At 37.0% G+C, this 15,432-nt stretch overlaps 2 protein-coding genes across 8 annotated transcripts in view; both read left to right on the top strand.

Annotated features, from left to right (window-relative positions):
* LOC132692355 (placenta-specific gene 8 protein) overlaps positions 1-15,432 on the top strand; it is a 194,158-nt gene that overhangs the window by 87,336 nt on the left and 91,390 nt on the right. The window lies entirely within an intron of this gene.
* The window catches only part of LIN54 (lin-54 DREAM MuvB core complex component), a 68,520-nt gene that overhangs the window by 1,482 nt on the left and 51,606 nt on the right, over positions 1-15,432 (top strand). For 3 of the 7 annotated variants that reach the window (XM_060654749.2, XM_060654750.2, XM_060654745.2), the window contains exon 2: positions 11,845-12,560. In XM_060654749.2, coding sequence (XP_060510732.1) covers positions 11,877-12,560 — 684 coding nt within the window. In that variant the 5' untranslated portion in view covers positions 11,845-11,876. Of the gene's footprint in view, positions 1-20; positions 586-637; positions 1,017-11,844; positions 12,561-15,432 lie in introns of those variants that run through there. The other 4 variants (XM_060654748.3, XM_060654746.3, XM_060654751.3 and 1 more) reach the window with 4 other exon arrangements.

Raw genomic sequence — 15,432 nt, 5'->3', positions numbered from 1 at the left:
AGGATCGATATATTTTAAACCTACTTGGGCTTTGACGCCTTAAACCAATGACAAATTGGAAGTCAATGTTCACGGACAGAAATGATCGGATGAAATTAAGTGAAGAGAGAAATAGTTGAAACTTTATTTTTAAAATTAGTCGTCTTGACCACATTATCAGCAGGAGGATCAGTGCCTGTAATTTACAGATGTGACGGGGAGATAAGACATGCATATGGAAATGGATCGCTCTGTCAAAGTAGTGCTGAAGTGGAGGAAAACGTCAGTCAGTCGGTGAATGACATTAAAGGTCTTAATCATGTTTTTAGTATCTGAAATGAGCACAGTGAATAAAACGCATTGCTTCATCTGTCTCAAGTTGCTTTACTGAAAATGAAAGTGTTTGTGGATTCTTCATTGTCCTTATGCCGCCTTCCGTGTGGCTTTTGCTCTTCAAAACAAAAATATGCCAGACTTGGGACTCAGCAGGTAGAGCGACTTCCTTTCGCGTAGCTGCCGGGCCCGCAGAAGCACCATTTTTCGCTGTGGGGTGAAAGGTCTCGGCGTGGGCTGTGTGTGCGTTTGTATCTCCCTGTGCATTTGAAGGTTGGCGGGGCGGGCGGGAGGTTTCCCCGGATATGTGGGTGTGCGCCTCTCCGGAGGGGGGAGGGCTGAGGAGGGGAGGAGGAGGAAGGGGGAGGTTACTGGCGGCGGCGGCGGCGGCCCGGGCTCGGGCTGTCGGGGAAGCTGCTGAGCTGTGATGGTGATGACGAGGTGAAAATGGCGGATCTTTCGAAATACAATCCCGGCCCCTGACATACCAGAGGCGGCGGCGGCGGCGGCGTCGCCACCCGGGCTCCCTCCTTGGCCCCCGGGTCCCCTGTAGCGCTCGAGTTCGGGCAGACTGGGAAAGGAAGCGGCTGGCCGGAGCTACCGTGCACAGGCAAAACAAGCACCGCCCGGGCTCGGAATTGCCCGGGACCTTCTGGAGCCCCCACCTCGGAGCCGGAGGGAGGAGAAAGCGGCAGCCGCTGGAGGTAGAGGGGAAGGGGGTATCCGAGGGCTTCTCTGCACTGAGATCTCTATTATTTAGCGGGGTGGTGGGTAAGGGAGGAATTGCGTTGTGGATCAAGGAATGACTAGTCCAGAGTGCAAAGAATCAGTAGCCTCGTAATGACATCAACATTATTCTATGAGTGTTAAGAGGGCTCGAGTTTGCTCTTATACCTAAGGCTGCTGCTGAGGCCTAGAGGAACCACTAGCACTTATCATGATTTCCTTACTTAATATTTAAAACATCCACTGTGGCGGGTGTTGGTATGGTGATGTTCAGTTTTATAGGGGTCTATGTTTCTTTAGGGAGGCAGAGCATAGGCATTTTATTCTGCATTTAAGCTCTGTGTCTTAGATCGTAGTCTGTAACTTGTTGGGGTGTGGATGCTCACATTTTTTAAACATGGACCAGTTTTGTTACAATTAAAAATGTTGTCTTTTTCTTTTATGGCTCTGTCATCCATAGAGTGACCCCTTTGCCCCTGCCGTTTGGCAAATAACAATTGAGAAACTGTCAGTCATATTTTATATCCATGTTTTTCCCTGCCCCCCCCCTCCATTTCATGAATTTGGAGACTAAAGTTATGGAATATTTTGCAATATGTAGATTTTATAATCCAAGGGAAATACAGCTGTGGGAGTTCTATTTTGACTCACAAGTTTTACCTTTGTTGTTAAGGAAGTTGTGATGGCTGGACATTAAGTTGGTAGAGATGAATAGAGACCTCTGCTTTTTTCTGAATACTGGACTTGTTAGCTCTTTGTTTAAAGAGCTGGAGCATTGGAGTGATTGACTTTATGATGGCCAAAGTTTAATTTTGTTTGGTTACCTAAAGATCCAGGTATGTTTTAGATTGTGCTACAGATCCCTCAGGAGTGTTTCTGCTTCCATACACCAGTAGTGTTACTGAAAAGTTACATTTGAATCAAATTTTTATACATTAATTTGGGCCCTCTAGTTTTCCCAGCTTTTGTAGTGGAAGGTTGGGTTCAGTGACGTTGAATATATGAGCCTGAACAGAGAAGTGAGTATTTAAGAAATGCCCACTGGTAATGTTTATGATTAGCAGTAATTTTCCTTATCCAAGTGTCCTACAGAGAGATGATGTCATAGAATGACATACAATATCATACATCATGTGTTTCGTTCAGAGGAGAAATATTTTGTGTGCATGTGTGTATGTAGCGTAGCCATTTATTTGGCTTTCACTCATTAGAAGAATAAGGGACCAAAAAAATTTTAGAGGAAATAACTGTGGAGGTACTCAGAAGCTTTAGTGAATGAATTTTTTTGTTAATCATTTGATGTTGTGTTATCCAGTTGGGATTTGGTTCTGTTTTTTTCTTACAGCTTTTATGTTGCAATTATTTGGTACATGTCAGTTAGCTGCTAAGTTAGTAGCAAAACTCAGAATTTAAAAAGTAATTAAAATAAAGAGGGAGATTAAAATGTTTTTTCATTGGCTTTTCTTTTAATCACAGAGGACCATTGTCTTTTTTGATTCTTTGTGATTGTCTTTAAAGGCCAGTTTTCACCTTGTTACAGTTAGAACAATTTGTCTATTACTAGTTAGAAGTATGCTAGAAAGAGATGAAGAGTTATGCTACTGGAGATAGCCTAGTGTCTTTTTTTTTTGGGAAGAGGAGCATTATAGATTTTCATTGCTTATTTCAAGTGTTACTATTGGATATCTTTTATATGTCATATACTGTGCTAGGAATAGAGGATACCTCAGTATCATCGTCTCAGGAAACTTTCAGTTTAGGAATCCATGGGAGATAAAGTTGGAAGGATGGATTAGGTAGAGCTTTAATGCAGAAGACCTTGAGAGTTACAGAAAATTTAATTTTTTTAAAGTTTTATTTAAGTAATCTCTATACCCCACATGGGGCTTGAACTCATGACCCTCAGATCAAGAGTCATATGCTCCTCCAAATGAGCCTGCCAGGCACGCTGACAGTTACAGAACATTTTTAAATAGGAGAGTGACAGCCCCAGAGATGCACTCGAGAGAGATACGTTCTGTAACTTTTCTGTAGAATGTGTTGGAGGTTAAAGGAGATGGAGGTAAAGATACCATAGTAGGTTCCAAACTTCAAAGATTTAGCAATTCTTGGTTGCAGTGGGAAGGAGATATAATAAAGGTATAATATGCATGTATATTACAGATTAATAGTTGTATGAAGAGACATCAAAGATGATAAGATCTTAAGCCTTGCTGTTTGGTAGAATATCGAATGTGGTACACTATTAACTCAAATGAAAATTCTTTTCCTCTTGCTCCATCTAAATCATAGTAACCCTGCAAGTAAATGGAGGCTTAGAGAGATTACTGCTTGGGGTTACATGTTAAACAACTAGGAGAGCCAACATTCGGAAATGAATCTTTCTGATTTGAATCCCCATGTTTTATCCACCATGTTAGTCTTAAGCATGAATAATATACATATACGTAGTTCTTCTTTAAAGGGAAGAAAGTGTATAGGTCCTTAGTATTGGCCTAAATAGTTTTATTAAAATATTTAATTTTTAGATGTATATAAGCATAAATTCTTTATGTTTATTGCTTTTAGTAAGTGTAAAATGCAAGTAGATTTATAAATGAAATAGAAACAAAACTACAAAGCCAGTAAAACAAATTAAATTTAGGGTAATGGATGATTTTTTTTTTTTAACATTTATTTTTTGAGAGACAGAGCACGCACGAGCAGGGGAGGTGCAGAGAGAGGGGGAGACACAGAATCTGAAGCAGGCTCCAGGCTCTGAGCTGTCAGCACAGAGCCTGATGCAGGGCTCGAACTCATAAGCCATGAGATCATGACCTGAGCCAAAGTCAGTCGCTTAACTGACTGAGCCACCCAGGCGCCCCTGGATGATGTTGTTTTGCTGAAACAAACTCTTTCTTTGCATAGTGAATATACTATTGCCCGCCTTGGCAAGGTGTGCAGTTTTCTATATACTGTATATCCTGTGATATACCACTTTTCTCTGTTTGAATGCTGTAAAGCTTTCCTCCTTAACTCACAGATGGTTTGGCTTTTACTTAGCATAAATATATCATTTACCTTGTAAGACCCTTCTGTGCATTTTTTTTTTAGACTACCCTAATTCTAGTACCATTGATTGTGAGTCTGAGGTGGTTATTCAGATGATCCAGAGTACACTATTTAAAACATATTATCAAAATGAAAATATAGACTTTTCAAATATTCCTCAGGAATAGTCTAGTCTTCCCAGTTTAGTTTGAGAAATGTAGTTATGTACTTAGTTTTTTGAGCTGTCAGTGTTTGATTTTAGAAATCCGGGCTAAAATCCAGATGTTATAGTTAACCAGTTAGTGCTGGTGGTAAGATTTAGGTACAAAAGTATAGCTCTTATTGCTCAGATATTTTTGTCTAATCTGACAAATTATTCACCTGTAATATGACGATAGGTCACCACTTCATAATGTTATATGCAAGGATGAAAACATTTGTTCACCCAGGTTGTCCTTCACCTATAATTAAGAAAGTAACAGTGTTTCAGCACTGATAATATTCCATGAGAAACTTTTTATTAGAGTGCATGAGTGGGGGAGAGGGACAGAAAGAGAGAGAGAGAGAGAGAGAGGGAGAATCCGAAGCAGGCTCCATGCTTAGCACTGAGCTTGACACAGGGCTCAGTTCCAAAACCCTGGGATGATGACCTGAGCTGAAATCAAGAGTCAGATGCTCAACCAACTGAGCCACCCACCCAGGTTCCCTTCCGTGAGAAACTCTTAAAAGATGTAAAAGCATAGAGCATTTGCCATTTCTGTCTTACGTTATTTTTTATTTTATATTTATTTATTGTAATCATTCACTATCCTAAGTCAAACCCTCCATAAATCTCTGTCTCGAACTAATTACTGTAATAGCCTTCTAACTGGTCTCTCTGCCTCCAGTCCACTAAAATACTGAGATGAAGTTAATCCTCCTAGAGTACAACTGTGATCATGCCATTCTACACTTGATCTTAGCCAAAAGGCCGAGAAGCGATGTGATCATGCCATACTATTGATTTCTAAGCTTTGTCAGGGCAAGATCTTTGGTTAATTATCCATAATGCCCTTACAAAGTTGGGAAGCAATAAGTATTTGTTAATTAAATGACTGATAAAAATTTTAAAATGGTTAAAAATTAAGAGAACCTTATCAATTTTAAGATGAATATAATTGCAGAGGGTATTAGTTAAAAGTTAATTCTTAGTATTTAAAAACTTATTTGAAAAGGAATTTCTCAGTTTGTGCCTTGTGAACTTGTTATTTTATTTGAAGTGTTGTGAAGTCTTAGAGCATTATATAAACCTGTCTTACTCAAATAGACAAACCAAAGTTATCTTTCAGACCCCAATGTAAATAATGCTAGAATTTTAGATGATACCTCTTCTCCATGATTAAATGATTCATTCTTCAAGTTTGTATTGAGAAGTTATTATGTGGCAGCTCTGTTCTAGGCATTGGAGATATGGGATCCAGTGATGAAGACAGACAAGTCCCAGTCCTCATGGAGCTTGCATTCTAAAGAAGTAGGGGAGGAAGAATCAGAGTATAAACAGATACTTTCTAGTGGTAAATGCTATGATCGAAATACCGGGGTAACGTGACAGAGTGCCTAGGACAGTGGAGATGAGAGTGAGGGTGCTTTTTAGGTAGAACTTAAAATGTAATATAATTGGACATATTAGAAATCATTAGGTTTTCTGAAATCAGGAATTTTTAACTCTCATTAGACTTAAACCATTCAACCATGTTCAACTGGGAGAAGGAAGAACTCAATGTATGGCTTCCAGAATTGTACCTTGCTTTTAGAACTTTGTTTTATGAGCAAAAAAAAATACTGGAGGCATGAGGAATACATTGTATGTTCTGTCTTCTTTCCTACTCTACCTTGACGTGTAACCCTTTGTACAGATGAGGTGAAGTAAAGCTCCTCAGTCCTCTTGGCTTGTGAAAACCCTCTCTTTTCTTGGAGTGGTCCTCAACACAGTGGTGATGAGGTTGCATGTGCTAGTACATATCTTCCATTCCTAAGGGATAAAATTAGAGTGATGATTCATGTAGCTACATGGCCAAACCCTTTCCTGCCATGCCCGCAGCTCCTTTTCAGAGTTTCTTTTAGCACAGGCCACCATGCCTTGCATGTGACCCTGATTGAAACAGATATAGATGTCTAACTATAAAGCATTTATCATAGTCTGCTCAGTGGCTTTGAGGTGTGCTGGCTCCAGAATTCTGCAAGGCCCTGTACTGCATAGAGACTGGCCAAGTCAAGCAGACCTTTTCTTGTTAGAAGTTTGAACTTTACTCCTAGTTCAAGGGAGACTCTAATCCTGTAATTCCTAGTCTTTTTTAACAGGACAAATAAAAAGACATTCTGAATAGCAAGCTTCAAAATATATGAAGCAAAGATGCACAGACAAGGAGAAAAAGAAAAATCCACAATCATATCTAGGGATTTTAACAGTCTTTCTCACTAATTGATAGAAGAAGAAAAAGTGACAAAATAGAAGATATGAACAACACTATCAACCAACTTGATATAATTGACATTTGTAGAACACTGCCCTCAGCAACTGTAGAATACATGTTCTTTTCAGGTGCACATGCAGTGTTCACTAAGATAGACCATATACTGAGCCATAAAATAAGTCTCTAATTTGAAATAATGGAAAGAGTATCACATTCTTTGGCAATAAATAGTAAATTAGAAATCAGTAATAAGATAGAAAATCCTCAAATATTTGGGAGTTAAATAGCATGTCTTTATTTTTCCGTGGTTCAAAGATAAAATCTCAAGGAATATTAGAAAATATTTGAAGTTAATAATAATAAAAACATACTGAATGCAGCTAGAGGTTTGGGGCAAATTTTTAATATTAAGTGTTAATTTAGGAAAGAAGAAAGGTTTAATCTGTGAAACTAAGAATTTTAGACATACTTTTTTCTGGGAAGAGCCAGATAGGAAATATTTTAGGCTTTGGAGGCCATGTAAATCTGTTTTATATAATTTATATATACTTTTCCCCCCAGCTATTTAAAAATATAAAAACCATTCTTAGCTGGAGAGCAGTAAACAGACTATGGGCCTGATTTGGTCTGTGGACTATAGTTTACTGAACCCTGATCTTTGCTTCCATCTTAAGCTTCTAAAAGAACAAATTAAACATAAAGCAAGTAGAAGGAAGGAGATAAAGGTAACAGTCAATTAAATAATAAATGGACAAAGAATTGAGAAAGTCAGTGAAGCCAAAATGGTTCTTTGAAAAGATCAATAAAATTGATACATCTTCAGCCAGACTAATGAAGGAAAAAAAGAAAGAAAGAAAAAAACACAGAAATTACCAAAATGAGGAATGAAGAGTTGACATTTCTACAGACATTAAGATGAAAGAATATTATGTATAATTTAATGCTAACAAATTTGACAACCTAGAGAAAATAAGTTCCTTGAAGGACACAAACTACCAAATAGCAAAGGTCACTGAGTAACCTGAATAACCCTATATCTACCAAAGAAATTGAATTTATACTTAAAAAACAAGAAAGATTTATGTCTAGATGGACTCACTGTTGAGTTCTAACAAACACTTCAGGAAGAAATGGTAACAATTCTATGCTGACTTTTCCTGAAAATTGAAGAGGAAAGAATATGCCCCAACACATTTTATTAGGCTAGCATTATCCCTGACAGCCACTCTAAGAAAAAGAACTACATACCAGTGTCCCTCATGAATGCAGACAAAATATTAGGAAATAGAATTGAGGGATATATACAAAGTATAATACACCATGACTAGGGATAGGGCTTATTTCGGGAATGCAAAATTGGCTTAATAATAAAAAAGTCAATATAATTCAAGGCTAAAAGAGAAAAGCTGTGTGATTATCTCAATATTTGCAGAAAAAGCATATGACAGAAATATCCATTTATGATTGGGGAAAAAAAAGAAACCAACCAAACTCCACAAACTGGAATATAAATATGCTTCCTGAACCTGATAAAGGGAATTTGTGAAAAACCCACATCTAACAAATGAGATTGGTAATAAGGCAAAGATGTCTGCTCTTACCACTTTTATTAAACATTTTACTGGCGGTCCTACTCAGTGTAGTAAGGCAAGGAAACGAAATAAAAGACACACTGACTGGAAAGGAAGAAATACAGACATTATTCTCAAACAGCATGGATTGTGTTTGTAGAAAATCCTAAAGAATCTACATCAAAAAACTAAAGTTAATAAGTGAGTTTACCTGGGTTGTAGGCTACATGAACAATATGAAAAAAAAATCGTTGTATATACTAGCAACAATTGGAAAATGGAAAAACCAATTGCAATCCATCAAATAACATGAAATGCTTAGGGATGAATTTATGTGCAAGACATGTACATTTGAAATATAAAACATTACTAAGATAAGTAAGTAGAGAGATATACTGTTGGGAGACAGTTTTCCATTGCTCTTTGCATTCCTGCACCTCTGCAACTGAGGCAGCAACTGCCCTTTTAAATGATCATTTCTAGGATGTTTGTATAGCAAACAGCCTTGAATGATAGAAATAGTGACTCGTGCTGTAGCCAAGGGCAGATTTGCTTTTTGTGCAGTATAATAAAGATAATATCTTCTTGTGGACAAAAGGGCAGGTGTGCTTCAGCCCATTACAAATGAATCAGGTTCTCTGAGCTCAGGGTTCTCAGTTGTGATACAAACATGATTCTCTCATGTTCCTACTATACTGTAATAAGTCCTGTGTCTCTACCTAGGACTACTGTGTGGTCTGCCAGTATCTGTGAAATGGTAACAGGAAACTTAGTTAGCTTACAAAGAGGGTCTGAAATCTCAGATTGCTCACAGCTCTTGGCAGTTTGGGCCATGAAAGTGGAGTGCTGGCAGAGACATAGCTTTATGAAAGAGGAAGGATGAGAGCCATGTCGACTAGGTTAGGGGATATGAAAAGATTCTGGCATCTGGTAGTGAATGCTGTCACCCAAGTGGTGGGCAAGGGTGGCAGGGGCAGGGGGAATAAGTATTCCAGTGTTCTGTCTCTTAATGGATACTTAGGGTCTGAACGGAGAGCCCAAATGGTGCTTTGATTGTTGTACACTCAACTCCATAGCCCCAGCTGAAAGGCAGTGTGGCTGTAGTCACTGAGTTAAGGATCCCGAAAGCTGAGATATTGGTGTCAGAGGATATAGAATTTTGGGTGAATTAGAAGTTTGTTTAGTTGAGTTGGAACTGTGGGTACTTGAAACTGAAAGTAAATTCATTGCCAACCCATATCTCCTTCTGTGACTTGACTTATACCCTCCTCCTACACCTTGACTTCAGGTGCTTTAAGGAGAGGGATGAATAGAGGTTGGGCAAAGATCTCCCTGTCCTTAAGTGGGGACCAAAGGCCATACCCACATGTCTAAATATACTGGTGGAGATTCAGAGCAGGGAGTCAAAACTTCATGGCTCTGGTGGATACTGGCACCCAAGTCATCATCCTGCCTTATTCTGTGGGGAATAGAATGTGCAGATGCAACTGATGGGCCTTGGGCACCGTTTGCAGTAGGTAAGGGAAGCTAATGTGACATGATGGGTTGGGCCCTTTGTTGTTATGTACTATTGTGACTCCCATTGCTAAAGACATAATTGGTGTCGATGTTTTTACATGTCTACTTTAAGTTCCCATAAATATCTGAGGGGATTCTCCTGATCAGAAAGAGCTGCATGTAGAGAAATGTTAGTACTTTGAAGTCTCAAAATGCTAGTCATTCCTTTGAGCTACAGGTTATTGTGACTGATGATTTTATAGTATATATAAAGAGCTTATCCAACTCAATAAGAAGACAAAAAAAGCCAGTATATTTTTTTAAAGGCAAAAGATTTTAACAGGCACTTTTCAAAAGAAGATGTACAATACACTGCATATATAAAAAGATGCTCATTGTTATTAGTCATTTGGGCATTGCAAGCGAAAACCACAATGAGATATCACTTCACACCCATTAGAATGGCTAAAATTAAAAAGACTGATAATACCAGTTGTTAGCGAGGATGTGGAGCCGCTGAAACTCTTGCACATTGCTGGTGGGTGTATACAGTGGTACAGCCAAGTTGGGAAATAGTTTGGCAGTTTCATGGAAAGTTAAAAATAAATTTACCTTATGACCCAGCAAGTCTACTTCTTTGTCTTTATTCAAAAAATATGAAAATATATATCCATAACAAACTAGCAGTGTTATTTATAAGAATCCCAAACTGGAAACACTACAGATGTCCATTCACAGGTGAATGGATAAACAAATTGTGGTAGATTCATATGATAGAATATTACTCAACAATAAAAAGGAACAGAACTTGTGGTAAGTGAAGGAATGAAGATAAATTTCAGTCGTACTGCATGGTTCCTTTATGTCACAAATACATAATGTATGATTCCATTTATGTGAAATCCTAGAATGGGCAAAAGTCAAAACTAATCTATAGAGATAGAGTAGTGGTTGTGTAGGATGGGATGTTTGGGGTAGGGGATTGACTGTAAAGGAGTAGACTTGTTTTTTTCTTCATTTAAAAAATACCAGTGGTAAAAGTTTAAGGCAATGTAATTTTGTGATTAAAATTATGAACTCTGGTATCATAAAACATATCCTGAGTTTGAGTCTGGGCTCTATCATTTACTAGTTATGTGACCTGGGACGGATTTTATAATCTAAGTTTCTTCATCTGTAATATGGGAGTGGTAATGATACTGTCTCAGAATGGTTGTGAGGATAAATTGTGCTATCATTGGCAAACACTCAATAATGATTAATTTTGGCCCTATTAGTATCTGTCAGTGCTAATAATTATAATTTGTTGCTCATGTCTGTTAATCTCAGAATGGGTATTGCATTTTTGTATTTTAAAAAATGGGAGAAAAAATGCTGATTAGGTTTCTGTGGATCTTTAATGTTGTGTGGGCAAGCAACATTACTATTTAGTCAGTCATGATCATGATGTAATGTTTAGATAAGGGTACTGACTTCTTTATTGGAAGTTCTACATAACCTTTGGCTAAAAGCATCACAATTCTGGGGTGCCTGGGTGACTCGGTTGAGTGTCCGACTTTAGTTCAGGTCATTATCTCATGGTTCATGAGTTCAAGCCCCACATCGGGCTTACGGGCTCACTGCTGTCAGCGCAGAGCCCGCTTTGGATCTCTGTCCCCTTTTCTCTCTGCCCTTCTGCGCGCATCTGTCTCTCAAAAATAAACATTAAAAAACATTAAAAGTAATAAATAAAAGCATCATAGTTCTGATTTGTTCGTAATCTGCTTTATTATTATTACCACTTTTTTTGTAATGAGACTGGTTTTTACGCCTTTTAAATGCTTTCTTTTTTGACATTTTAAATGGCCAAGGAGGATTTGAGAATCTTTTTTCCAAATAAAGTTGTTTTTGGTATGAAGTTAACTGATCAGACTTGAGCCAAATAAGTCATTTCATCTGCACTTGCTGAGATGGATTACTCTGGAACTCCTTTAACATTATTTTGAGTATTTAATGGATTTTTATAGATGGCAAACTACCCTCATTTTAGGACCTAGCTCACTAGAGATTTGAAGATATTTTCCAATATTTGTTTACATTTAAGTCTTTCTTTGTGTGAATCAGCAGTTTTCAAGTTTGTCAGTAGTTTCAAGTTTGTCGCTCAATTATACATCAGTAATAAATAATGATTTTGTCACTTGCATTTTTTTAAATAATTTTTTTTCTTAAATCTGTTTTGAAAATTAGTAATTTATTCATTTTCAACTTTATTGCAGCACCTGATCAACTTTCTAGCTGGAGAACGATCATGGAGGTGGTGCCAGCTGAGGTGAATAGTTTGCTTCCAGAGGAGATAATGGACACTGGTATAACTTTAGTGGATGATGATAGTATTGAGGCTGTTATTGTTTCATCCCCAATTCCCATGGAGACAGAACTGGAAGAAATTGTCAACATAAATTCTACTGGTGACTCTACAGCCACGCCCATTTCCACGGAACCAATCACAGTGTACAGTAACCACACTAACCAAGTTGCAGTGAATACCACAATTACTAAAGCAGATTCTAATACCACAGTGAAACCAGCTTTTCCAAGTGGCCTTCAAAAACTTGGTGCTCAGACTCCTGTGACTATATCAGCCAATCAGATTATTTTAAACAAAGTATCACAGACATCAGATCTTAAACTTGGCAATCAGACCCTTAAACCAGATGGACAGAAGTTAATTTTAACAACTTTGGGCAAGTCTGGTTCACCAATTGTTTTAGCACTACCCCATAGCCAACTACCCCAGGCTCAGAAAGTTACAACTCAGGCCCAGTCAGGAGATGCTAAGTTACCACCGCAGCAAATTAAAGTAGTTACCATTGGAGGGAGGCCAGAGGTGAAACCTGTCATTGGTGTCTCAGCATTGACCCCAGGAAGTCAACTGATTAATACAACAACTCAGCCCTCTGTGTTACAGACCCAACAGTTAAAAACAGTACAGGTAAAAAAAAAAAAAAAAAAAAAAAAAAAAAAAAAAAAAGAAGGGGGCTTATTAATTCAAATGCATGTTAAAAATTAAATTGATTCTTAGTTGTGTTTGTAGGGTAATTAAATGCATAGTTGTTATTGAATTCTTTTGAATGTTGCTTTTAGTAATTTTGTGGGTTTCTTTTTTTTGGTAAAATTTGATATGTCTAATGCTTTGAAAATGTTTGCTAGAGGACTTAGAGCAAACTTAATTTTTGTTAAATTTCTAATTTAGTGTATTTATAGCTTTTTCCTCATTTTTAAATGTGACTTAGAACAAACTTAATTTTTGTTAAATTTCTAATTTAGTGTATTTATAGCTTTTTCCTCATTTTTAAATGCATTTTATTCTCAGTAGTAGTTTGATTGCAAGTATGCTCTGCTGGTATAAAGATACCAGAGTTGCTGCTAGGCTGTCAAAAAATCATTCAGACATAATTTTTTTCAGTTAACAGATGGCCAAAGTCTAGGAAAACTTGCTGCTCTGAGAAACCCTTGGAGCCAGCAATAGTACATACTAGCCAGCGTGTGCCGCCTCTTTGCAGTTTACTGTCCATTGCCATCACTCGTGTTTGCAGTGTGGAAGAGGCAGTGTCACATGATGGAAGGTAACATATTGGCTTTAGAATTGGACCAGCTGGATTTGAGTGACCTCTGTGCTACCCTATCACCTGTGGAACTTTGGATCGGTTACTTCTCTGAGTTTTTTGCTTTAGCTGGAAGATGGCTATTTGATCATGATGAAATACATAGTAAAAGATAGTACTGATGTAGTTCTCAAAACTTCAAGGATCCTTCAAAATGGTTCCTATTGTTAGTATGAACAGGATCCTAAGATAGAAGGTTAACAGAGCATACATTCAATGGTTCCCAGTTTTTTATGCTCAAATAGGCCTTTTGAGGTCACCACTGCTCTTAAAATAAAATGATCCACTTAATATCAGGAAACACAAATGCATTCCCTGTTTGAAAGGTTCTCTTCCAGAAGAAAGGAGGTGTGAGTTAGAGAACTCATGCAGGTATATAAAGCAGTAGGAAGATTTAAGGAACTATCCACACTCTGCTGATATTAGAAATAATGTTTTGGTTATTATGTTGGCAAAATAACTAGAAGCTTATTTTTCTTGGGTTTTTTATTTAAGCACTTTGTATGATTTCTCAAACCTTGTAATTTGCCCATGTTCCTCCTGCCACTATTAAATATTTAGTGCCCTTTTCTTTCTTGTTCATTATCATCTGTCACTTATCTCTGACTTCCTTTTACTTCTTTTGATGAGAATCTCTTGAATGAGATATACTAATACCATCAAGCATCGTGTTGTCAAGTATCTTGTCTTTTTAAAATCAGTTTTGAAACTTGTTTTTATTAGTTTACCAGAGTTTATCTGGCTTTGGAGATGTGGATCATAACCACATTCACAATAAACTGATAATGAAAATCAGAATGTCATTTTTTTTTCATTTATTAGAGCAATGTATGCATGCTGTTTCATGACCAGTTTACTTGTATCTACAAGGTTTCTACTACAGTCCCCTAAGTACTTACAGTGAAAGCATTTATTGTTAATTTTATAAAACCTGATTCTGTTTATTAAAAAAAGAACTTCTATTTTAAAAAAATAACAAAAACAGAAGAAACCCCAATTAGAATATTGTTCCACTTGTCCAGTTATTTTTAGGCAAATCAGATCTTTCCAATTCAAAAGTAAAAAGCTACAAAGCTCTAAAGCCTAGAAAAAAAAAAAAAAAATAAGAAGCTACACATCTATGTTTCCTCTTTAGGCACCAGAATATGTGGTTTAGTATTACACGGTGTATATGATTCTCTGGTTTTTTTCCTAGACAATCCTCAGCGTTGTCTTAAGTTTAATCAGAGTATTGAAACTGTTAGGGTATGGACAGCAGGTAAGGGTGGAAGAAGGAGACCCATCTTGAAAAATGAAGGAAAGAGGTGACAGTTGAGGCCAGAGGCAGTAACAAAGAGGTATAGTTCACTTAATTACAGATATATAAACACTTTCCCATGTTTCTTGTGCGTAGTGTGTAAGAGTAATTAATAACTAACAGTTTGGAACAATATAGCTCCTTATTAGTTGCTGAATCTATATAATACAATGCCAATTATTACCTGCACGTATTATTTGATTATATATTGGGCTATATTTGTAAATTTCCTTTTTTGATTCATTTTTGTCTTTGTTGATTAGATAAATTTATTAAAAGTGATACTTTATGTTTTGTTTTACTTAATAATTTTGTTCTAGAGTAGTTTAGAATTTATAATACAAATTATTATAGTTCCTTGAAGGAACTATAAACTGTTATTTTCAACAATGAGCCACTAAAGAAATGTAGCCACAGGGGCAAATTGGAATTATTCATTTGAATAATTAATGTGCCTTTGGTTGTATTGTTTACATTTTTTCCTGATTGGTAAGTATTCATATAGTCATATGATTGTGAAAATCAGTTAAAAATGGAGAAATACTCTAAGCTCCTAAAAGAATGTTTATTATAAGACATGGGTTTCTAAGAACATCAATACTTTTATCTTTAGAGATTATTAATAAGTCAATAGATGACATATTCTGACTTATTTTAGAATTTAGGCCTGTAAATACATTTGGGAAATATATCCCCTTTATGTCTCCCAAATTGCATCAATGGTTATACATTTATTTGGATATATCAGTTTTGCAAGCTGGTTATTTTTTTTTTTTTAATTTTTAATGTTTATTTATTTTTGAGAGAGAGAGAGACAGAACGTGAGCAGGGGAGGGGCAGAGGGAGACACACACAATCCGAAGCAGGCTCCATGCTCCTAGCTGAGCTGTCAGCACAGAGCC

The sequence above is a fragment of the Panthera onca genome, chromosome B1, assembly GCF_046562875.1.
Source record: "Panthera onca isolate mPanOnc1 chromosome B1, mPanOnc1 haplotype 2, whole genome shotgun sequence".
NCBI classification, from domain to species: domain Eukaryota; kingdom Metazoa; phylum Chordata; class Mammalia; order Carnivora; family Felidae; genus Panthera; species Panthera onca.
This window is presented reverse-complemented; position numbering and strand designations above follow the sequence as displayed.